Raw genomic sequence first — 21881 nt, forward strand, 5'->3', positions numbered from 1 at the left:
GGAGGGGTCCCGGAGCGTCACTCACTCGTGGGGAGTTTTGGGACAGTGTTGGCAGTGGAGTGAGAAGTGTGAAAGGCTGGGAAAGCTGGGAGTGTTCAACCTGGAAAGGGGAACGCTCCGGGGAGATCTCAGGGTCCCTTCCTGTGCCTAAAGGGGCTCCAGGAGAGCTGGAGAGGGACTTTGGACAAGGGATAGGAACAGCTTCACATTAACAGAGATCAAGGATAGATGGGATATTGGGAATAAATTCCTCCCTGTGAGGGTGGGAAAGCTCTGGCACAGGGTCCCCAGAGCAGCCCTGCCCCACCCCTGGAAGAGTCAAGGGCCAGGTTGGACAGGTCTTGGAGCACCCTGGGGTAGTGGAAAGTGTCCCTGCCCATGGCAGGGGGCTGTGCCTAAATGGTCTTTAACCACTCTGGGAAGTACAAGGGAGTCACATTAACGCGGCTGTTCTGAGTGCTCAGGTCAGAGCCCGGGGCCTGGGGGGCTGCAGGGCTGGGACAGGGCTGGAGATGCTATGGGAGGAGCCCTCCCAGCACCACCCGCCCCAGCCGATCCCCTGAGGGGTGATGGGGGTGGGAGTGGGAAGGTCAGAGCAGTGCCACCCCCGGGTGACCCCTGTGCGCACACGCTATCGCTCAGCACCGTGTCCGGAGCCGGGAGCTGCTGGGCTCCTGTGGTGGGACCTGCCTGGGGTCCCCAGGCCCGGGTGGAGGCACGAGCTGCCTGGCGTCCCAGAGCTGTGGTGGCCCCAGCTGTGACCCGCTGTCACAGTGCAGACCAGAGAGCTGGGCTAGCAGACCTTGCCGTGGCTCCAGCCCCCCACTCCCACTGGAATGTGCCCCATCCCCTATTTCTCGCCCCTAGCACAAAGCCCCAGCAGCTCATGAAGAGTGGGGGACACCTGGATGCTATTCAAGAGTGGCCCAGGGATTTCTCCTGGTGCTGAAGAACCAAATAACACAGTTCACTCTGACATACAGCTTGTATTTAAAAATAACAACCAAAACTAAAAAAACCCTTTTATTTGACAATAGAAAAACAAACAAAAAGATATTTACAGTAGTTTGTTATTTCTCCATAAATTTAATTCCATTAATTCCTGCCCTCCCACTTCTCTGGTCCATCCCAGGGCAGCAGCATCAGCCCCTGGCACAGGCACAGCTCTGGAGAAGAAAACCACTTCAGTTTGACAGGGGCAAGAGGAGCAGGAGGACAAACAGCCCCTCCCTCCCCCAAGGGAAGGGACAGAGTTGCAGGGAGGTGACAAGGTGAAAGAGGGAGTCCCAAAAATGAGGACTTTCCCTAGAAAGGAGACAAAGGGCGAACAAAGGCTGGACATAGAAATGGAGGTGGGGGTGAGAGGCAGACAATGGGCACCCACCCGCCCCAGTGCCACCCCAGCACTGCACAGGGCACCTGCCAAGGTGATGCTATTGGGAAGCCTTCCCAAGCACCCTCTCCCGTAAAGACATGGGGGGTGGGAACACACCAGTTCCCAAAATCGGCACTTTTCCCTTCCAGTCCAGTCCCCTCCAGTGCTCTCCCCCAGCCCTGCAGAGCTCACAGTCCTGCGGCTTTACCCCCTCTAGTCATCAACTCATCTGGCTAATTACCGGCAGGATTAGTGGCCCTATAGACAGGGCACGGTCATTAACTCACATCCCACAGAGTACCTGACCCCACCACAGAGCCCAGGGACAGCAAATGACACCCAGCCAGGAGCTGCCCCAGAGCCGAAAAACTGCCCCAGAGCCCCAAGCGCCCCAGGGCCAGCCGCTCCCAGCACACGCCAGTTTGTCACTAGAGGTCCCCAGCACCGCACAGCCACCCTAGGAGAGGACAGGCAGGGACATCTCCATCCTCCGCCTGTCCAGCGCTACTTCCCCAGGAACCCCGCGCTGCACTTGTAGCACGCACGTGGCCGTGCCTGCACCACGCCTTTTTCCAAAGGTTTTATGGAAAATAAAATAAAAAAGGAAATTAAGTCGGTACAAAATTCACAGTCTCAGCTCAGCCCAGGCTTGGCCACGCGCTCACTGCTCTCAGCACAGTGTGCACACATTCACGAAGGCGAGGGGAATATGGGGAAGGTGTGGAAATGCTTATAGATTAAAAAATTTAAAAAGTAATAATCATGTAATAAATCACAACTTAAGGGAAAATGTTTTTTTTTTTTAAATCTTCCTAAACAGCACCATAGAGATTTCTACTGGCAGCATCCAAAACAACCTAAAAAGGAAGAGAAGGGTCCTATTTTTTCCATGATAAAATGCCACAGACTCCATGTTTCCAGTTCATCTGTCCTTTGCCCTTCCCTGGGCAAGGCAGGGCCCTGGCCAGCCCCGGGAAACAGAAAGGCCCCCAAAAACAAAAGAGGGGCCAGGGAGAGAAGGGTGGGAGGGGGGAAAGATCAGCAATTTGGGAGACAAAGCTCTTCATCCATCCAGTCCTTGAAAGAGAGACTGGCATTAAAAAAAATAGGTTCGCTTTATCTCCCTGAAGAAATGGAGCTGGCTGTACCCTCGTCTGCAGGAGAGGAAGAGATCAGCAGGTTTTCCAGGGGAGCTTCAGTGCCCACTCCAGGCAGGATAGGGCACTGCCAGCGCTGAGGGCTGGGCACCGTCCTGTCCTCGGCAGCCAGGGCATCTCCCAGCAGGAGGATGGCGAGGTGGGACAGGCCTTCCTCTGCCGCCGTGACTGCCGAGAGAGACCAGAGCCCCCGGGAGGCAGGAGCCGCTCCTGGGATGGGCTGTGGGGAGTGGCAGAGGCCTGGACGGTCGGGCTCCCCCCGAGAAGGGCACCCTGCAGGGTCTGGCCCGGCGTTATTTGGGGGCTCCGGGGGGCTCGGTGTGGGGAGCCAGGGGCAGCTGCCCCCCCTGCCGCTGCCGCTCTAGCTCGGCCGCCTTCTGCAGGGCCACCTCCACCAGCAGCTGGAAGCTGCTGAAGTCGTCCCCGAAGAGCTCGGGGGGCGTGGGGGGCGGCGTATTGAAGAGTCCGGGTGTGGGGCTGCCCGCCTCGGCCCGAGCCAGCAGGGTCAGGGTGCTGCCGACCCTGGGCACGGCCTCGGGCCCGGGCGGCTTCTCCCACTCGGGGCTGCGGGCGCTCACCACGGCCAGCGCCCGCGCCGGGTGGCACAGTACCTGCGGGCACACCGACATGGACAGCACCTTGGAGGCCCCTGCGGGCGGCACCACGAGCAGCCCGGAGCTGGCAGCGGTGCCCCGCGGCACAGCGACATCCCCGGCTTTGCCCCCGCGGCGGGAGATGGTGAACTGGTTGGGGTCCTTGCCGTCCTTGCGCAGCATGTCGGGGAGCAGCCGCCGCCGGGCGTTGATGAACCAGTTGCAGATCTGCGAGAAGAGAGGGGTGTGGTGGGGTCAGCCCCGGTCAAGCCAGCAGAAGCTCCCCCAGACCCAGCAGCAGCTCCCCCAGGCCAGAGCAGCAGCTCCCACACACCCAGATTACCACAGGTTCCCCCTCAGCCCCGCACCTCCTTCCCGTGGGGCTCGAGAGAGGCACAACTAGCGCTGGCACCCACGGAAACCCCAACACCGGCTGCTTCCTGCCCGGCACCGCCTGCCCGGGGCAGCGCCTTCCTCCTGGCTGCCCATGGCCCTGCCAGCCCCCCCCGTGGGACTGTGCCCCACGGCTCCTGCTTTCCACCGCAGTGCAGGAACGGGCACAGCCTGCACTGCCCGGGGCCGGAGGCACCCCAGAGCTACAGCAGCACTGCCTGGGGTGCCTGGGAGCAGAACTGCTCCCCCAGGGAAGGAGGGGCTCAGTGCTGTGCCCCCACTGCAGCCTCAAGGTCCCAGCTGCAGGCAGGTACAGCACAGCTCCTGCTGTGCCCCAGCCAGAGGCCACAGCATGGCACAGAGCCAGCTCAGAGCCCATCCTGCAGGTCCCCAGCTGGGGACAATTCTTCCTTCTCCAGGTGATCCATCCTGGAGCTCATCCCTGTTTCCACACTGCTGCCAGTGCCAACATGCTGTCAACCGGAATGGGAACATCAAGGCTGCCACAGCAGATGGATGGCAGGAGAGCGGTATGGATGAAAAACCCTAGAAATCATCAGGTGATGGAGCTGCAGCCTCTCAACCCCTAACAGGGCTGGGAATGGGGCAGCAGAGACACCTTCTTTCCTGTGCCTCTGCCCAGGAGCAGGGTCACAGCTCATGCTAAAGGCTCTCCCAAACATCTGCACAGCACAGAGGCTGCACATCTGGCAGCCCTTTGCCATTACTGGGCCTCGGCCATGGAGTGTTTCAGCATCTTTATATAAAATGTTACATCCTTCTTCCTAGAAAACAGTTAGAAGAGAATAAATCAAGGGGGGGAAAAAAAAGTCTGATCTTTCCTAAATCAACAGCTATGGAAAATATTTCCCCCAAGGAGAGAGAACTTGCCACAATTTCAATCACAGCAAGATCTCAGTTGTCATTTTTTTCTTTAGGACAGTTTTGGCATTAAAACCCTCAAATACACCAGCCTTACTCCCTTTTCAGTTCCAAACCCACTCCCTTGCAACCATTAGCTGGATCCCCTTGACATGATCCTGGACATCTACCACTGTGATCCCCAACCAAAGAGATGGACTCCCAATAAAAAGCCCAACTCCTCAGTGCTCCCCAGAATCCTGCCTGTCCCTGCCACCATGCTCCTTCCAGCATTCAATTCCCATTGGACAACACAGCATGGAGAAAGGCACACACAGCCATTGTGACAGCAGGCACTTCCACACAACTGGGATATGCTCTGGCTCTGAAGCACTTCATTGCTTTTTAATTATGGTCACCCCTTTCCCTCCCACCAGCACACCCTGTTCTGTCCCTTTGAGCAGCGTCTGTCCCCCCAGCACTGTGAGAGCAGCAGCTCCTCCACAGGGAGGAAAAGCCCATCCATCCCACAGCAGTGCACAGGCTTGTAAAGCTGTTGCTGTCCAGGAAGCCTCAGTGGGACCAGGTGCCACTTTGCTAGTGCTGGAATTTCTGCAAGGGAGGCACAGAGCTTCCTGCTCTCCCTGATCCCTGGCTGCCAGTGCCCAGCTCCAGCTCCCCAGGCCACTGGAGCAGGCAGGGGGGTGCACAAAGAAACAGCTGGAGGGGTTTGGCCAGTGGCTGTGCCCTGCATTCCAGAGGCTTTTTGGAAGGGTCAGATCAGTATCACAAACTGAACCTCACAGTCACACTGTGGGGTGTCCCACTCTTCCACCCCAACAGGCAGAGGGAGCATCCCCACAGATTCCTGCTGCATCCTCTCAAACTGGCAGAAACCCCTCTGGGAAATGCCATCGGGCTGGGACCCCCTGTCCAGCAGGTACAGGGGGCACACACTGTCTGTGTGGGTCACTTGAGGCAAACGACAGCTGGCACACAGCAGGGCCACACTTCAGCATAAGCCCACCTGTGTGCCAACCCCCTCCTAGGTGCCACGGGGCTCAGGACACTGACAGCCAGGCACCTGCCAGTCCCACCTGAGCCCTGGCAACCCCTGACAATGCCAGGCACTGTCATGCCAACCTGGGCCAGGACAAGCCCAATTCCCAGAGCCCCAGGCCCCTTGCTGCTCCCCTGACACTCAGCCTTAGGCCTGTCCAGGAGTTCCAGCCTGTCCCCAGAGCAGCTGCTGGACAAAATTCTGGTTTGCCTTGCTGACCTGGGAGAGGGGAAGAAGACAGCCCCTGCCCACACTCTGTGTCTGGGCTGGGACAGCTGGCCAGGACTGTGCTGAGCCACAGGTAGAGGAGCCAGAGGCACAGAGGAAGCTGCAGGAGAGGAGCAAACCCAGTGGCCCTTGCCTGCTGCCCTGCACCCCAGATCCAGAGAACAGAGTGAAGCCCACACCCTGTCAGGCTGGGAGAGGGGCCATGGGCAACAGGCCTGTGCATGGAACACAGGGACAGCAGCTGCAGGCAGGCCCTCCCAGACACCCTAAACACAGGCAGCAACCGCATCAGAGGGGGAAGAACAAGTGCTGCTCAATCCCACTGCTGCCCAGGGCTCCTGCCTGGGCACCCACAGTGATGCCACATGGAGAACATCAGCCCACAGCTAGGAGCAGGACAGGGAGACTCCTCCACAGGGCTCCCTTTAATGCAGCTGGTGTAACTGGGACCAGGTGGGCTAGCCAGCACTTAACAGCCCAGGGGGCTCCAAGTGCAGCACAGCCTCTCCCTCCTGGTTAAAATCACAGAATATGTTGAGCTGGAAGGGATCCACAAAGATGGTCAAGTCCAACTCCCGGCCCTGCCCAGCCCCAGGGCTGTCCTCTGCCCATCTCTGTGCAACAGGGGGTGGTCATCCTGGCCTCTGCTGGGGGTGTCCAGGGGAACAGGATAAAGTAGCATACCCCAAAACCCTCCCACCTGTGCAGCTTTTACTGACAACAGGGTAGGTAGTCTGTCACCACTCCAGTCCTCTGCCTTCCGGCTGGCCAAAATGCTGTGTGCTCCATCAGAGCTGGTTTCCAGGGCTCAGACGTCTCCCCAGAAGAGACCCTCCCTTCACACAGGTGCCTCTCCTTCCCCAACATCCCTTCCCGGGCCTCCTCGCTGCCCTTCAGTGGCAAATGATCCCAGCCAGCCCAGTCCTTTGGGATCCTCAGTGCGGTTCTCCTGTCCCACAGTGCATGGCAGTGTCCCCGGCGGTGTCCCCAGAGGGTGGGGGCTGGCTCCTACCTGCAGCACGGAGAGGCTGGTCTGCCCCGAGAGGCTGAGCTTCTCCTGCTCCGAAGGGTAGGCGTTGAAGCGGTGCTCGTACAGCCAGTCCCGTAGGATCTTCACCGACTCCTTGGGGAGATTGCCTCTTCTCTTCCTCTTGCACTGCGAGGGGTCAGGGGATGTGGCGCCGTCCTCGTCCCCCGGGTCACTGTCCGACATGGTGGAGCTGCCCGCGGGACCTCCCTGGCTGAAGCCTGGAGAGGGTGAACCAAAGGGAGCTTCAGGCGGTGTCCGGTCGCGGGAGGAGAAGGGGCCTCCCGCCGACCTCCCCTTGTGAGCCTGCCTGGGGGAGAATCCTGAGGCAGAGACCCCGGGGTGGGGGGGGGGGGGTGGGTGGACAAACGACCGCCACCGGCGGGACAACAGAGGCACCAAACAGAGCCCCGGGAGTGCGGAGGAGCTCAGCGCGTGGCACAGGACTCGAGGGCACTCGGGGTTCGGGGGGCACCGTGGAGGGGGAGGGGAGGGGGAAAGAAATCAAGCATGGGATGGGGCGGGAGGAGGGGAAGTTAAAAACAAAAACAATCTCAGCAGGAGAAAGAGGCCGGAGCTGGAGAGTGGGAGAGGAACCACGCGGGGTCATTGTGCGGCGGGGATGGAGGCGGGGGCGGCTGTCACGGGCCGGGGACTCGACTCGGCGCAACGGGGCGGTGCGGGCCGGGCCCCGCCGCTCCTCCGGCCGCAACAGGCGGCGAGGGGCCGGGGACGCCGACACAAAGCGGGGAAGCGGCGGCCGCGGCCCCCCGGGCGGCGGGGAGAGAGGAGCCGGACAACGGCCCCGGCCCCGCACCTTCTGCCGGCCCCTAGTTTTCCCCGGCCGTGCAAACTCCGCCGTAACTCCAGGTTGCAGCGGGACCCCCGCCCGCGGCTCCCGCAAACTTCGGGAGGCGCCGGCGCGGCCCAGCCCGCTCCGTCCCGCACAAAGGTTGGGGCCGCCCCGCTCCCCCCGCGCCCCCCGGGATCCATCTTTGCGCTCACCCCCGGGCCGCCGCCGCCGCCTGGGCGCTCGCATGGGACGCGCCGGGGTCTCGGGGCCGGGGCCGGTGCGAGGCCGTCCCGCGGCGGCGGGCGGGCAGCCGGGCGCGGCGGAAAGTTTTGGGTGGGCGGCGGTGACAGATGCCGAGACAGAGTTCCCTTTGTTCCCGAGGAGGCAGGAACTCGCCGGGCCCCCCGCCCCCGGCCCCGGCCCGCCCGCCCCCGGCTGTCACCGGGCACCGGGGCCCCCCCGCCCCGCCGAGTCCCGGCCGGTACCTGGCGCCGGCGCACCCCTGGGCTCTGCCCCGCTGCCGGACGCGGCCCCCGGCGGGAGGGGCAGGGACAGAGGGAGCCCCCGCACCCGCCCGGCCCCGCGGAGCTGCACCCGCACAGGGGCGTCCCTGGGGACACCTAGCCACGAACACCGTGGGTGTCCCGCAACCCTCGGGACACCCACCCAGGGACACCCACTTTGGAGCTCTCACCCAGGGACATCCACACAGAGGTGCCGCACAAGGCACTGCACAAGTTCCTCCCCTCGGCTGAATCCTGTAGCTGACCCCCAGAAGTTACTGGTGCCTGTGGGCAGAGGACAGAGACAGGCCTTGGGACAGGACCTGCAGTGGCAGGTGTGAGTGAGAACCCTGGGGAACTCAGAGCACCCTGAAATTCCACTAGTGCTTTGTTTGGTCCATACCCATGGGAAATCAGAAGCCCAGCACATCACTGCTCCCATGACAGAGGAAGGTGTTTCCAAGCAATGGTGGAGACTGAGAAGGAATCAGGTGGAACCCTTGCTGTGCCATGACCATCAGGCTGGCCAAGGTCTCTGGAAGCCCTTCTGCTCTCCCTGTTCCTCTCCATGTCCACAGCAGAACCCAATGTCACCTTTGAAATTTTGGGGACCAAATAACTCTGTTTATATGCTGCTGGTCCAGGATGTGGTGAGCATGGGATTTTCCCACCACAGCTCTGTGCCCTTTTCTAGTTTGAGGCTGGGTTGCACTGTCACTCTCTGCCAGGTGTTCAATGGAGCCCAAGGAGATGTGTCCATCATGGGTCCCCTGGAGCGGTATCTTCATCGGTGGGAAGAAGAGAGAGGAGCTGCTCTGAGCAGTGGTGCCACGTCCTAGCACCTGTGATGGAGGAAGTACCACCGTGGGCAGCCAAGACAGCCCCGTTCTGCAGCTAGCCCAGAGCCCTGCCCCCTGTCTTCAGCGTGTCTCTTGGGGATGTCCTTTTCAGGATGTCCATCCCCCATGTTGGGCACATCCACGTTTGCCAGGCCAGGCACATGCATCCCAGGAATCTGTGTGCTGCTGGGGCACAGCACCCCAAAAGTCACCGGGTCCTGGTCTACCTCTCCCCATGAAGGCCTGGTCTGATGTCACTCTGCCTCAGGGGCAGCTGCCCCCTTCCAGACTCCACCACCTCTGCAGGTTGTGCTGCAGCTTCCCTCCCTCCGCATTTTGCTGCTTGCAGAGTAAAAGATGGGACTCCCTTCATGTATTGAAAAAAGCTACAAAACCCTTTATTTTATGGTCAATTTTTGGTCTGGGAAAAGTAGGATGTGTAGCGCAATAAGGAATTAAATAGCAAAAGAAAAAGAACTCCTTAAATTATTTATTTTGCTGCTCCTAAATATTCCATGACCTGAGCAGAACTGTGCCCCAACCTGCTATTGCGGCATTAACGCCAAGGCAGCAGGGGCTGGTGAAGCACAAGTAGGGTGTGGGGAGCCCTGGCAGTACCTCCCACCCTTCTGCAGGGTCACTCCAGGGCAGGGAGCATCCCCTGGCCTCCACGCACACCAGGCTGGCTCCTGCCCACTGCAAACCAGGCCCATCAGCAGGCAGGATGGGCTCATCCTGCCCAGTCTGCTCCCTCTGCAGCCTGGTGTGTGACACCCCAGAGCACCCCGGGGTCTGTGTCAGCCGCAGTGCCCAAGCAGGACTGTCCTCCTGAGCAGTCTACTTTTGCTCCCACCTTTTGGAAAATGCTGGTTTAGTCTTTCACCAAATTGAGACAACTGGGCTCAACCACGTGCCCAGGGCTGGGCCATGAGCCCTACCTGGATCTCTCCACCCACCTTTGCTCCCTGGTCTGGTAGTGTGGAAGCAACTTTGGAAAAATCGCACTGGGTGCCTGAACAGAGCATGGAAGGAGCCTAAATCCCTGAACAAGCTAGCCTGGCATCCCAGAGAGTTCCCAGCTGATGGGGAGTAAGGAGCCTCTGGGATGAGGGGCCAGGGAAGGGGCTGTGGTGCGTCTCCCTGCCCTTCCCACTAGGAGCATGTCCAGGCTGAGCCCTGCCTGGGCCCATTGACATGATAATACTATTAAACTTCAGCAATTTGAACAACAATCGGCCAACAAGAGCCTGAGGGGGAATGCTGGAAACCCAGAGGGATTCTGGGAACCCCAGGGGGATGCTGGAAATCCAGGAGGAAGCTGGAACTCCCAGAGGAAACTGGAATTCCCAGGGGGATGCTTGGAATCCCAGGGGGATGCTGGAATCCCAGACAGCCTCCCAGGGAATCAACACTTCCCAGAGTGGACTCTCTTCATCCTTTGGCCATTCTCTGATATTCAATCTGTATTTTTAGCAAGGAAAATTGGATATGTGGTTGGCTGTTCTGGCTGTTTGCTGCTGCCCTGCTCTTGGAACCACTGCTTCAGCAGCAGGTCCTGCTCCCTGCTCAGGACCACTGGATTCCCCCAGTAGGACTGGTCCTGGGAGCTGGGTTCCAGCACCTGAGCCCCTCTCTTGGGCACTGCAGCCCCTCCATCTCCTCCTGTCCCTTCCCATGGGGAAGCTCTGCTCTGTTTCCTTCCTGGAGGCCATAGGGCAAGGTAGACCCTCTCTCAGCTGGCACTGCTTATGCCTTTTTCCTCTCTGATGTTCCTCTAACCTACATCTCTGGACATGGCAAAAGTGTAGGGACACCAGGATAGAGCTCACAGCACTGGAAAAAAGCAAACACTCCACAGTCAGGAGGTCCTGGGCTGCACTGGGAGCTGTGTCACAGACCAGGCCCAGAGCTGGGCTGCCCAGTACAGGAGACAGGGACAGACTGGACAGAGTCCAGCACAGGGCCAGGAAGGTGATGGACAGACTGGAGCATCTCTGCTGTGAGGAGAGGCTGAGAGAGCTGGGACTGCCCAGCCTGGAGCACAGCAGGCTCAGGGAATCTCATCCCTTGGGATAAATACCTGGGGGGAAGCTGCAGAGGGGATGGGGCCAGGGACAGCCCCAGGGTCCACGGGCACAAGGTGACACATGTGAGGAGCCCTCTGGGCTTGGGAAACACTTCTGCACTGGGAGCAGCCCTTCTAGACCAACCAAAAGGTTCACCTAACTAGTTGTTCCTCTGCTCCAAGTGAACGCTTCTGGAATGAATGTCTTTATTTTGCTACTATTTAATACCTATGAAATTAGTCAGGTAGGTCCACCTGCTGCCTGTGCTGCTTCTGATGCAGTCCAAGTACAGTTGACTTTCTGTGCTGCCAGTGCCCATGGCCAGGTCACATCCAATTTATCACTACCGGCATCCCCAAGTCTTCTCCCAGGGCTGCTGTCCACCCAGCCAGCCCCCAGCCAGTGCTGGTGCTGGAGCTGCCCTGGGCCAGGTGCAGGACCTTGCACTTGGCCTGGCTGAACTTCATGAGGTTCACATGAGCCCAGATAGCTTTGGGGCTTCATAGATTCATTAAATCCCAAGATGGTTTGGGTTGGAGGGCACCTTAAAGCTCATCTCATTCCTCTGTCTGTCATGGGCAGGGACACCTTCCACTATCCCAGAGTGCTCCAAATCCTGTCTAATCTGAACACTGGCCTTGAACACTTCTGAGGTGGGGCAGCCACAGCTGCTCTGGGAAACCTGTGTCAGAGGAATACATACCCATAAATACCCCAGTGTCCAATAACAAATTTGTTCTGCTTTGCTGCCTCAGGGTTGAAAGTCATACGGTGCCATCACAGGCACACCAATGAAGAGGCAGCTCAGACTGAGCAGTTTTGGCAGCGGCTTGAGGCAGCACCTCTGACATCCCCATGCTGGAGTGTGTGGCAGCTCCCAGCTCAGACCAGCTGTGAGTCCATCTCCCTGCTGGTACTGCAAGAATCTGGGCTGGTCACACAAGCTTATCCCTGGGAGTCAGGGAGGCTGAACATCACTCCTGGATGCACCTGCCCGAGGAGCCCATCTGTCCACAGCTCCAGCACTGGCTGCTCTGCCCCAAAGTGATATCTGTGGGATCACTTTGCTGGGTGTCCCAGTGAAGGAGGTTTTATAAAGCACCCAGGCCTCCAGAAGCCTTCAGGCCTGGGAATTCTCTCTGGCAGTGGGAGAACTATAGGTTTCCCTGGCACAGCACTGGATTAGGGAAGAAGTTTGGTAGCCGTGAGGCTGGAGGTGGGCTGGTTTGGGGCTGCTGCTGCAGAACACAAGCCCCGACCCTGGGGAATCCCTTGGAGATCACAGGTTCAGCCCTTTCACATCTGACAGTTTGTTTCCTTTTTCATGGTGTTGGTAGTGCCTGCAGAATAGACACACTGAGACCTAGGAGAAGCTTTTCATTCATGGATCATCTCCCAGATGAGAGAGCATTACCTGGGGCCTGTCAAGTCTCTGATGCCTCTGATCCCAGCATATATCCATGGAGCTCCCACAGACCCTATCCAAGCTTTCCCAATACGGGAAGCATCTCAACTGTGCACTATGCCTTCACCAGGTTTTGTAGGTTTGTTCCCCCATTTTAAATAAAGAATTGCTAGAAACTCATGCCTCCCTCCAGGGCAGGCTTCACAAGGTGGGAGCATCCCATGCTCCCACACCTTGTCAGGGTGGTGACAAATAACCAAACCAAGGGGACAAACCCCCTCCCCATTTCTTATCTTCTCTGTCTCTTGCCCCGCACCCATCCAGGGTGACACAGAAGGGTGGCCAAACCCCTGGGACCCTGGACCAACTGATGGGGGGAGCACCTTGCCAAGTGTCTCTCAGCCCATCCTAGCACAGCGACTGAACAGAACAACCTTCAGCTCACCAGCTGAGGCAGAAAACTATGCTCAAGCTGATTTTACATCATTTGAGAGCAATTTAGCTTCCAAAACAGGCTGCCCCATTGGAAGGGGCCCTGGCTGACAAGGCAGCAAGGTGAGGAGGTGCAGTGCCCAAACCCACCTTCCCAAACTCCTGGGCACAGCACGGCACTGGTCACGAGGCAGCCACACACAGCACGCATCTGTCACAGCCATCAGGCTTTATATACCCCTTCAGCTTCCCAAATCCCTCAGATCTCAGGCTCTAAAGCCATAAAACAGCCAGGGAGGAGGAACAAAGTGGGGGTTCTTTACTGAAGGGGGAATGCGGGAGGAGAGGGAGAGAGGCTTTTCCTCTGTGCTATGGCCCTGAATGGGGCTCGCTCAGGCTGGAGCTGGCCCAAACCCCTGCAAGTCAGCAGGGGATGCTCACCCCAGCCCTGGGACCAGTAGCATGGTGGCATTGAGGGGGTCAATGGATGCTGGGGGGGCGGTCCACAGCCACTCTGGGGCACCCAGTGGATGGGAGAGGTGATGAGAGAAGCTGGATGGGCACACAGTGGCACAGTGATGGGAGTGTGTCCCCTCCAAGCGTGTCCTGATGCAGGGTGATGGTCCTGGGAGGTGTTTGCCGTGGGAGAAATCTGCTGTGGGGCAGCAAGGAAGGGCCAAGGAGTGAGGAGTGTGCACAGGATGAGGCAGAAAGGGTGAGTGGCCCTGGGCTCTAATCGTCCTTGTCCTTGGCCCCATGCTTCAGGATGCGGGTGAACTCCACGTAGTTAAAGTTGCCCTTTTTGTCGATGGGTGCCTCCCGGTACATCTCATCCACCTCCTCATCAGTGAACCTGTCCCCCATGGTGGTCAGCAGCTCACGCAGGTGGTCCTCATGGATGAAGCCTGCAAGGAGGGCAAGGGACAGTGGTAGCAGGGGGCAGCAGGAGGGCTGAGCACAACACATTCTCCACCTCTCCCAAAGATACCCCACTCTGGAGCTGCCTGGGGACTGTTCCCAGGTGTGAGGGCCAGCCCTTGTGCTGGCTGTGTGGCAGGGGGGCTGTGCTGTACCTGAGGCCTCCTCATCAAAACAGGCGAAGGCGTTGCGGATCACATCCTCGGGGTCGGTGCCGTTCAGCTTCTCCCCGAACATGGTGAGGAACATGGTGAAGTTGATGGGCCCTGGCGCCTCACTCATCATCCCCTCCAGGTACTCATCAGTGGGGTTCTTCCCTGCAGGACACAGGCAGGGGATAGATGCAGGGCCCTGCTCCTCCAGCTCACACCCCCGTTTACATTCCAGCATGCAAGCAGCTGGAATGGCTTTTATCCACTGCAAATGGATTTGCTGGTTCTTGCTCACCCACCCCACGAGCATGGGAAGGGAGTTTCTGCAGCTCCAGTGCTCCCCCCTCAGCATCTCTCCCGATGCTTTCATCCACACTTGGGAACAAGCTCTGCCTTGGGGAGGTGCAGTAATTAATTTGAGGGTTACTGGAATGAGACCCATAGCTTTTCCCATTCCCCTGACAGCTCCAAGGAGAGGGGCAGCAATGTCCTCACACAAACCTCATGCTGCTGATGTCCCCAGCACTGCTCCCACCATGGGTGCACCAGGGATGGTTCAGCTGCTCTGCTGAGCCCTGTGCCCCCAACACTGGCCCCTCTCTGCTGCCAGAGCTCTGGCTCCCTGGGAGGAGGAAGATCCCTTCCCCGCTCAGGCAGGACCTCCAGAACAGGTTTGGCCGACAGGTCAATCATTGACAGACCTCCCAAAGTGCAGTGGAGGTACCACTGGGAGTGGGAGGAGGGAGTCCCAGTCTGCAACAAAGGAGAATGGCTTAGGGCTGGGAGTGGGTACAGACCTGCAAGTCTCAACCAGTCCAGGTATCACACCAGCAAGGGACCAGCCTTTGTCACCTCAGCTGAGAGCAATGGGAGGACTTTGTTCCACATGGGACAGCCCCAGTGACATTCTGGGGTGAGACTACTGAAACACTCCATGGTTGCAGCTGGTGCTTGCTCCCAGGGCAGAGCTTCTCCAGCCCCAAGGGTCTCTTCCCTTCTGCTGAGTGCACCTGTGAGCAGCACACAGAGCTGCTGCCCTCAGACACCTCATAAACACCCCTTCTGTCAGCTGGTGGAGCAGAGAAATCCCCCCCAGACTTTGAGGCATCCCAGTGCAGCCAATGTCCAGCAGACATGAGGTGATCCTGCAGCTGTCCCTAGTCCTGAGGTGGTGCTGGGGGCAGAGGGACCTGCGGGGGCACAAGGGCAGGTTGTCCTCACCGAGGGAAGCCAGCATGTCGTGCAGATCCTCCTTGTCAATGAAGCCATCACGGTTCTGGTCAATCATGTTGAAGGCCTCCTTGAACTCCTGGATCTGTGACTGGTCAAACATGGCGAAGACATTGGAGGTGGCACGTTGGGGGCGCTTCTTGGTGGTCTTGGCTTTGGCACGTTTGCTGGACATCTTGGTGGCTGGGGGCGTACCTGGGGGCAGGAGCATCAGGAAGGCTGGGGATAGGCCAAGCTAGGGGGCCCAAGCAGGGACACACCACCCCTGGCACCTCTGGTCCTGTGCCTCAGTTTCCCCAGCCGTCACACACTTGGGCAACACAGGGAGGTGAGCCAGTCACAGGGTCAGGCATGGGGATGGGCAGGACTTGAGCTCTGACAAGTTCCATGGGCAGTCACAGAGCAGGCAGTACTCACTGGCAGCCCTTCCCCAGGAGCGTCCCCCAGGGCTGCAGGCAGCCCCCAAACTCCTTGCTGCCTGTCATCTCTGCATATCCAGGCACAGGGAGAGACCTAGCCCAGCACCCAGTGGGGTGCCAGTCCCATGGCCATGGGGATGGATGTCTTGGCACTTCAGGCACTGTGACCATGCCCCTCCACCTCCCCTCACTCTGGCAAGCTCTCCAGACCCAGCCCAGCTGCCAGGTTGGTGGGTCACCCTCACACCCTCTGGTGCAACGCAGAAGCAGCTCCAGCACGCAGCATGAAGGTGTTATCTGCTCTGGGCACATTCCTCACATGCCACTGCTTCCCTCCATCCATCATCTATCCATCATCCATCTCTCCATCCATCCATCCATCATCCCCATCCATCATCCATCCATTCATCCCCCCTCCTGGCAGGTCAAAGACCTCTTGCCAGTACCCTCCCTGTCCCAGTGACCCCCACCCTGCCTGGGGAGCCCATGGGAAGAGGCAGAGGGGAGAGGGGACAAGCCGCTGCAGGGCCATGGGGCACTGAGGGTGGTGCTGTTGTTCCAGGTAATGCATGCCAGGAGAAGGGGGGGCAACAGTGGGACAGACCCACCTTTGGGGACACGGCTGGGGCAGTGTGTGTCTATGTGTGGGGAATGGCGTGGGTACCATGCAGACCCAAGCACCACCGAGGCAGGACCACAGCAGAAAAACCTGGTCTTTCCAAGGTGGGGGTTGCTATGCCCAGCTGGAGCTGGGGCCCCCAGCAGGAACAGTGCTGGAGCAGAGAGCCCATTCCCACCCAAGGATGGCACCTAGGCCCTCTCAGTCTCTGAGCAGGGGGGTGGTGGTGTCCTCACACTGCCAGACTGAGGGATGCAGTCAGGGTTTGGGACACCCTGGTCCAGGGGAGCTCAGCAAGCCCAGCAACCACTGACAGTGCCTGAGAGGATGCTCAGGTTTCTCCCAGGGGAATCCTGCCAGGCTTAGCCTGACAGGATGGCAGTAAAAAGCCCAGCTCGGCCAGTGGGACAGGCTGGGATAGTCCTGCAGGAAAGGATGGCCCAAGATCAGCCCAGGGAAGGGACACTGCACCAAGCCCTTATGTTTGTGCCACAACCATTCCTCCCTCACACACAGCCCTGTGCCTCCTGCTGGCCAGCGTCTGGCTTGGGGAGCAGCTGCAGGGGCAATAGCAAATGAATGAATCATGAAGAGATTCTTTGGTGGAAGAGCAGAGAATCAGTCCTGTGCTCTGTGTGCCCCATGCCTGGTAGGCAGCAGGATCTGGGCTTCTCATCAGTGTCCTGGGATGGAGCAATTCAGGAGCCACATCCTATCTCATGGAGACACACCCCAGTGAGCTGCAGCAGAACTGTCCCTGCTGGGCTGGACACCCTGAGTAGGCTACTCTGGGATCTGCTCTGGAATCTGCTTCCCAGCTGGGTCCTTAGTGCTGACCCCAGGGGGACCACGGGGACCTGGGGAACATCCCCTGGTGCTGGCATGGACCAGAGCAGAGCAAACAATCTCCAAAGAGCCTTCCCCTGCCCTCCCCACAGCAGATCCACTCTCCTTCCCCTCCTGCTATCACTCTCTCAAGGGCTAGCAGAGGCAGGGGCTGGGGCAGGGGACCACCATCCTGGTCCTCAGCCTGCTGTGGTCTCCGGGTTCCCACAGCTGGGCTGTGCCTGAAGGACATTCCAGGGGCATCAGGCAGCGCCAAATCACAGCCCAACACACCCTGGTGACCAGCCAAGCTCACAGGGTGCACTCTTCCCACATCATGAAGGCTCCCATCCCATCCCATCCCATCCCATCCCATCCCATCCCATCCCATCCCATCCCATCCCATCCCATCCCATCCCATCCCATCCCACTGTGGGAGTACCCATGGAGCCCAGGCAGGGCCCTTCATCTGCAGGACACATGCCCCCACATCCTCAGGAGTCCTCCCTCATCCCCCATATGCCCCCCATTTCAGGATGGAATCCACACCTCCCTCAGCTCCTTCCTTTGTGCTGACCCCAGCACCTGACAGCAGCCACCAAACCACCCCACATCCACTGAACCCTCCATTCTCTCCCAGTGCCCATCAGGAAAGTGATGTTTGTCACCAGCCAGCCAAGGGGAGCAGCAGGACTGGAGAGCTCAGCTGGGCCCACACTGGCTGAGCAGGAGACCTCATCCCCCCAGGCCATCTCTGCCTGCAGCTTCCTCCAGCACCACAAAGTTCTTTGCAGCAGGCCAGCCCCTCTCTGTGTGCTCTGCCAGGAACCACTGGGCACCAGTGACACTCCCAGGTGGCATGGGCTGGTGACATCCCACAGCAACAGTATGGGAAGCTCAGACAGGGAAGGAGGGAAGGAGGGAAGGAGGGAGGGAGGGAAGGAGGGAAGGAGGGAAGGAGGGAAGGAGGGAAGGAGGGAGGGAGGGAGGGAAGGAGGGAGGGAGGGAGGGAAGGAAGGAGGGAGGGAAGGAAGGAAGGAAACAACAACACTAAGCCAGAGCCAGAAAAAATAATAAAAGCTCTGATGCTGGCCCATGGCACTAGGCTCAGCTTTCAAAACACATCAAATTACTAGCAGAATTATTAGCAGAAGACTATAAAAATAAGCAGGAGTTTTGCTCTTACCACATGAACTAATATTATCCAAATATTTACCCTGCCCTGACTGTGACCAGCAGCAGTACCGCTTGGCACCCTCTCCACAGAGACAGTGCTCTTTAGGAGGATTAAGTACAATTTTGACAGCACATGGATCTGCAGTTTGATCCAAAATGTGCCCTGGAAATATTCTCAGTCCCAAGGTCCAGCTCTGTCATTCTATTTCTGCTGTTTGACAGCCGCCTTGGGCTGGCTGGGACTTGGGAAGGGATTTTTGGGTCAGTGTGGGGAAAGGTTCCTGTGCATGGATTCTGTGCAGGGATCTGCAGCAAGACCTGATTCAGCTGGACCAGTCCCTGCTCTGCACAAGGGCTTGATGGCTATGCTTTCTGGGATTCTCAAAACCCCAGTTCCAGGAGCATTGCAGGCATGCCTGGCCATGCATGGCCACCACAGATGCCCTGCATGCTGGGGTGGACTCAGCTCAGACAAATGGTGCAGCCACCAAGCCTCCAGCTTCCTCCTCAGCAAGAGGGAAATGCATAGACACAGGTCCTGCTCCTGGCAACCCCACTGAAAGCCCCATCCCAGCACTGGTCCAGCCGGGATCCCGGGCAGCAGAGTCAAGGAGGTCAGTGCTGGGTGACGCCATGACAGCCACACACTGATCTGGTCCCCAACTCAGCCTGTCACAAGCTGCCCTTGTTCCCTTGTCCGTCTGCCACTGCTCCTGCCAAAACAAATTCCCAGCCTCCTGCAGTGGAGGCAAAATGATCTCCTGCCAGGCTTGTGCCTCTCCCACCTGAAAGTCAGACCCAAGGGACCATGGGCTGACCTAAAGAGTTCATAAATTAGTAAACAGTTTAGTCTGAAAGAGGAAAGGACCCTTATCAGAAATATAAACTGCCATGTGTTTCCTCCTCGGTAAAAACCAAGCAAGCAACTCCATCCTGGTGCTGCTTCCTGGCTGTGCTGGGGAGGGTGGGACAGGCCAAACGGACATGGTAGTGCTGCCAGGGTAGGCAGCCCGCTCCCAGCCCCATCCTTCCCCGTCCTGCCTGCTTCCACCCTCCCCTGCGGCTCCTCCTGTGCTGCTCCAGCTCACTATCCCGGCGGGAGCTCACTGCTGGACTGAGGGGGCTGTGGCAGGCGGGGTGGCAGGCAGGGGACAGGACAGATCCTCTGGCAGAAGCAACAGTGCATCCCCAGTCCCCGGGGTGTTCACATGTACCCAGAAGTTATGATCTCCCAGGAAATGCTGCTAAGGGTTTCCCAAGGGTGGCTCCTCAGAAGCTGCTCCAGTAGGAGCCACCTCTGGAATGCTGAGTAGGACTGCCCTGCCATCCTTGGCACAGCTAGGCGGGGACATCTGCTCCAGCAGCTCCTCCAAAAGATCCTGGCAGGAGAGGCAGGATCTGCCTCCACTGGATGCTTTGGGTCAGGGAGGCAAAGAGCAATTCCTTGGGGCAGCCTGGGCTGCCCCGAGGAACACTCCTGCAGGGCAAACGTTGGCTCCTCAGGCAGGACTGTGGTCAAACCTCTGCCCAGTGCCTCTTCCCAAAGTGAGCTGCGAGTACCAGCAAGCCACAAGGGACCCATATTCACTGGTGGGCAAGCACTGCCCCAACGCCCCCACCACATGTGGCCAACTGGCAGCCCCATACAGATAGCAGGTCCCAGCCCTCCTCCAGGGTGGCACGAGGGCCAGTGGGGTGAGGTGGTGCCTTGCAGAATCCCCCTGGCACAGGAGGCTGCAGGGCAGTGCAGCAGCCTGGACACTGTTCCTTCCACCTGTAAAGCTTTGCCTTCTGCAGGCACCTCTCCCAGCCCCGGGGCTGCTCACCAGGTGTCACACTGGAGGAGGGAGCAGGGAGCAGCTCACGTTCCCTGCTTCAATTGTTGTTAAACTGTCCCTTTCCTCCAGCCCAGCCCTGCTCAGGATACCCATGGGATGTGGCATTTCTCGGCTTCACCAATGAGGGTTTCTGGTGCCAGGGGAGCCCCACAGCCAGCCAGAGGCAGAAGGAGCTGCAGGAGGAATCCTCAGCCCACTCGACAGCACAGGAAGGAGGTGGCTGCCATTCTGCTCCTTTTATGGCCTTATTGGAGATGTGGGAAAGGGAGCCTGGAGGTGAGAGGAAAGCAGACCCCGAGCCCTGGGCTGTGTCTCCAGTCCAGCCACAGCCACCAGCACTGATGCCAGGGAGGAAGGCACAGGGCAGCATCAGGGAAGCAGAGCAAAGTGTGCAGCGATCCCCGGGGAGGCAGAGCTCATCCCAGCCCTCCCCCAGCTTCCACTGCACACTGGAGACCTGGCCAGGTCCACGCACAGCTATGGGGATCAGCTGCAAGTTCAGCAGATGGTTTCTGGACTTGTCGCTTCCCACCAAGTGTAGGACACAAGGACCTCACCCATGTGACACATGCAAACACTTCCAAAGCACACGTTCTGCAGCCTCCCAGGAGAAGCTCTGGCACAGACACCCTCGGTGTGCAAACTGCCCAGCACCTTCCGATGCCCGGGGAGGCCGGAAAATGAACTATGGGCACAAGGTCTCCATGGCCTCGGGCAATCAGCATACCGCGTCCGGCCGGAGTCCGCGATTTTCCCAGGGGAATTAAGGGGCTCACCTCGGCGGGGGAATGTGGCCGCAGCGCCGCGGAGGGGGGAGGTGACCGCAAACTCCTCCTACAACCGCACAGAGCCTGCCAGGGAGAGAGAAAAAAAATTCCAGCGACTGAAGGAACCCAACCATCTTTGGTCAGCAGCGGTGGTTGTTAACACTTAGGGATGTTCCACTCCAAAGAATTCAGCTCCGGCCAGTGCCTTCTCCTACACATCCATGTTTTAGAGCTTGCCTGGCTTTTATCGCAGTCGAAACATTTTGTACCAAAAGGGCATGCTGGGAGGGATGTTTTCATGGGAGTTTTCATGGGAAAGACTAAAACAAAACACAACATCCCTCTGTGCTTAAGGCTGAAGGACATGAGCTAAACCAAGCTTTTCTGCCTTAAAGAAGTTTACTGCCTGAAGTTGCTCCCAGCTCACTGGGGAGATATCTGGAGCATCACGCATGCATCCGGACCTTGGCTCTGGTCATCGGCAAAAAGACTTGGAGGAAAAGCAGATGTTCCAGACTGGAACAGCCTCAGAGATCAGGAAGTGGGTGAAGCCACGGGCAGCAAGATCTGCTCCTGCAGCTCTGCCATCCCGGGGAAGCCGGGATGTCCCAGCTCCAAGGCGCTGCAATTACCCACAGCTTGGCTCAGGACCAGTCCTCACCTGTCCTTGCCGGGACATTCCTGCTGGGCCTGGCAAGAGGCTGCCCGGGTACAGGATGCCCGGCAGGGCACACCGGGGATCCTCCTGCCACCTCGACCCCGTCCCCAAGGCTGACCCCGGAACCAGCTCCAGCACCGCAGAGGTGGAGGGACGGTGGCACTGCCTCCCTCTGCTTCCCGAGGCAGCCGGGCCAGCTCTCCCTGCTCTCCCGGGACGCTCGGGGCTGCTCCCCCTGCTCCCTTCGGTTCCATCCCTCCCGCTCCATCCCGCCCGGGGCCACCCCTCTCCCCGCCGCGGCCGTTCGTTCCCGTCCCGGGGCGGTCCCGGCGCCGCCTCACCTGTCCCGGAGCGGGAAGCTGCGGGAGCTGCCGGAGCCGCGGGACGCGCGGGAGCTGAGGGCGGCCGGCGCGGCTCTGTGGGACGCGGCTCCACGGGGCGGGCGCACCCAGGGGCCCGGCCCGGCCCGGCCCGGCCCATACAAGGCAGAAGAATGCGGCGGGGCCGGGGCCGCGGGGCTGGCGCGGCGGGACGGCCTTTTATAGAC

General features: G+C 59.1%; 2 protein-coding genes across 2 annotated transcripts; both read right to left on the minus strand.

Annotated features, from left to right (window-relative positions):
• Positions 1-2530: 2530 nt before the first annotated feature.
• Positions 2531-7733, minus strand: TGIF2 (TGFB induced factor homeobox 2). The gene is made up of 3 exons (XM_062505170.1): positions 7700-7733; positions 6680-6915; positions 2531-3353 (listed from the first exon to the last, which is right to left on the minus strand). The coding sequence occupies exons 1-3, from the start codon at positions 7731-7733 to the stop codon at positions 2826-2828; spliced, it is 798 nt and encodes a 265-aa protein (XP_062361154.1). The 3' UTR covers positions 2531-2825.
• A 5186-nt stretch (positions 7734-12919) lies between these two features.
• Positions 12920-21764, minus strand: MYL9 (myosin light chain 9). Its single transcript, XM_062504760.1, has 5 exons — positions 21676-21764; positions 20686-20760; positions 15024-15227; positions 13806-13967; positions 12920-13637 (listed from the first exon to the last, which is right to left on the minus strand). The coding sequence occupies exons 3-5, from the start codon at positions 15205-15207 to the stop codon at positions 13465-13467; spliced, it is 519 nt and encodes a 172-aa protein (XP_062360744.1). The 5' UTR covers positions 15208-15227; positions 20686-20760; positions 21676-21764; the 3' UTR covers positions 12920-13464.
• Positions 21765-21881: the final 117 nt, after the last annotated feature.

The sequence above is a fragment of the Cinclus cinclus genome, chromosome 18 (assembly GCF_963662255.1).
Source record: "Cinclus cinclus chromosome 18, bCinCin1.1, whole genome shotgun sequence".
In the NCBI taxonomy this organism is placed as follows: Eukaryota; Metazoa; Chordata; class Aves; order Passeriformes; family Cinclidae; genus Cinclus; species Cinclus cinclus.

Coding starts and splice junctions, on each gene's coding strand:
- TGIF2 (XM_062505170.1), bottom strand. CDS start 7,733: ATGCGAGCGCCCAGGCGGCGGCGGCGGCCCGGGG. Junction 6,916..7,699: donor GCGGCGGCGGCGGCCCGGGG/GTGAGCGCAAAG, acceptor CACCCTCTCCAG/GCTTCAGCCAGGGAGGTCCC. Junction 3,354..6,679: donor CCAGCCTCTCCGTGCTGCAG/GTAGGAGCCAGC, acceptor CTCTTCTCGCAG/ATCTGCAACTGGTTCATCAA.
- MYL9 (XM_062504760.1), bottom strand. CDS start 15,207: ATGTCCAGCAAACGTGCCAAAGCCAAGACCACCAAGAAGCGCCCCCAA. Junction 13,968..15,023: donor CGACATGCTGGCTTCCCTCG/GTGAGGACAACC, acceptor TGTGTCCTGCAG/GGAAGAACCCCACTGATGAG. Junction 13,638..13,805: donor TTTTGATGAGGAGGCCTCAG/GTACAGCACAGC, acceptor CCCTCCTTGCAG/GCTTCATCCATGAGGACCAC.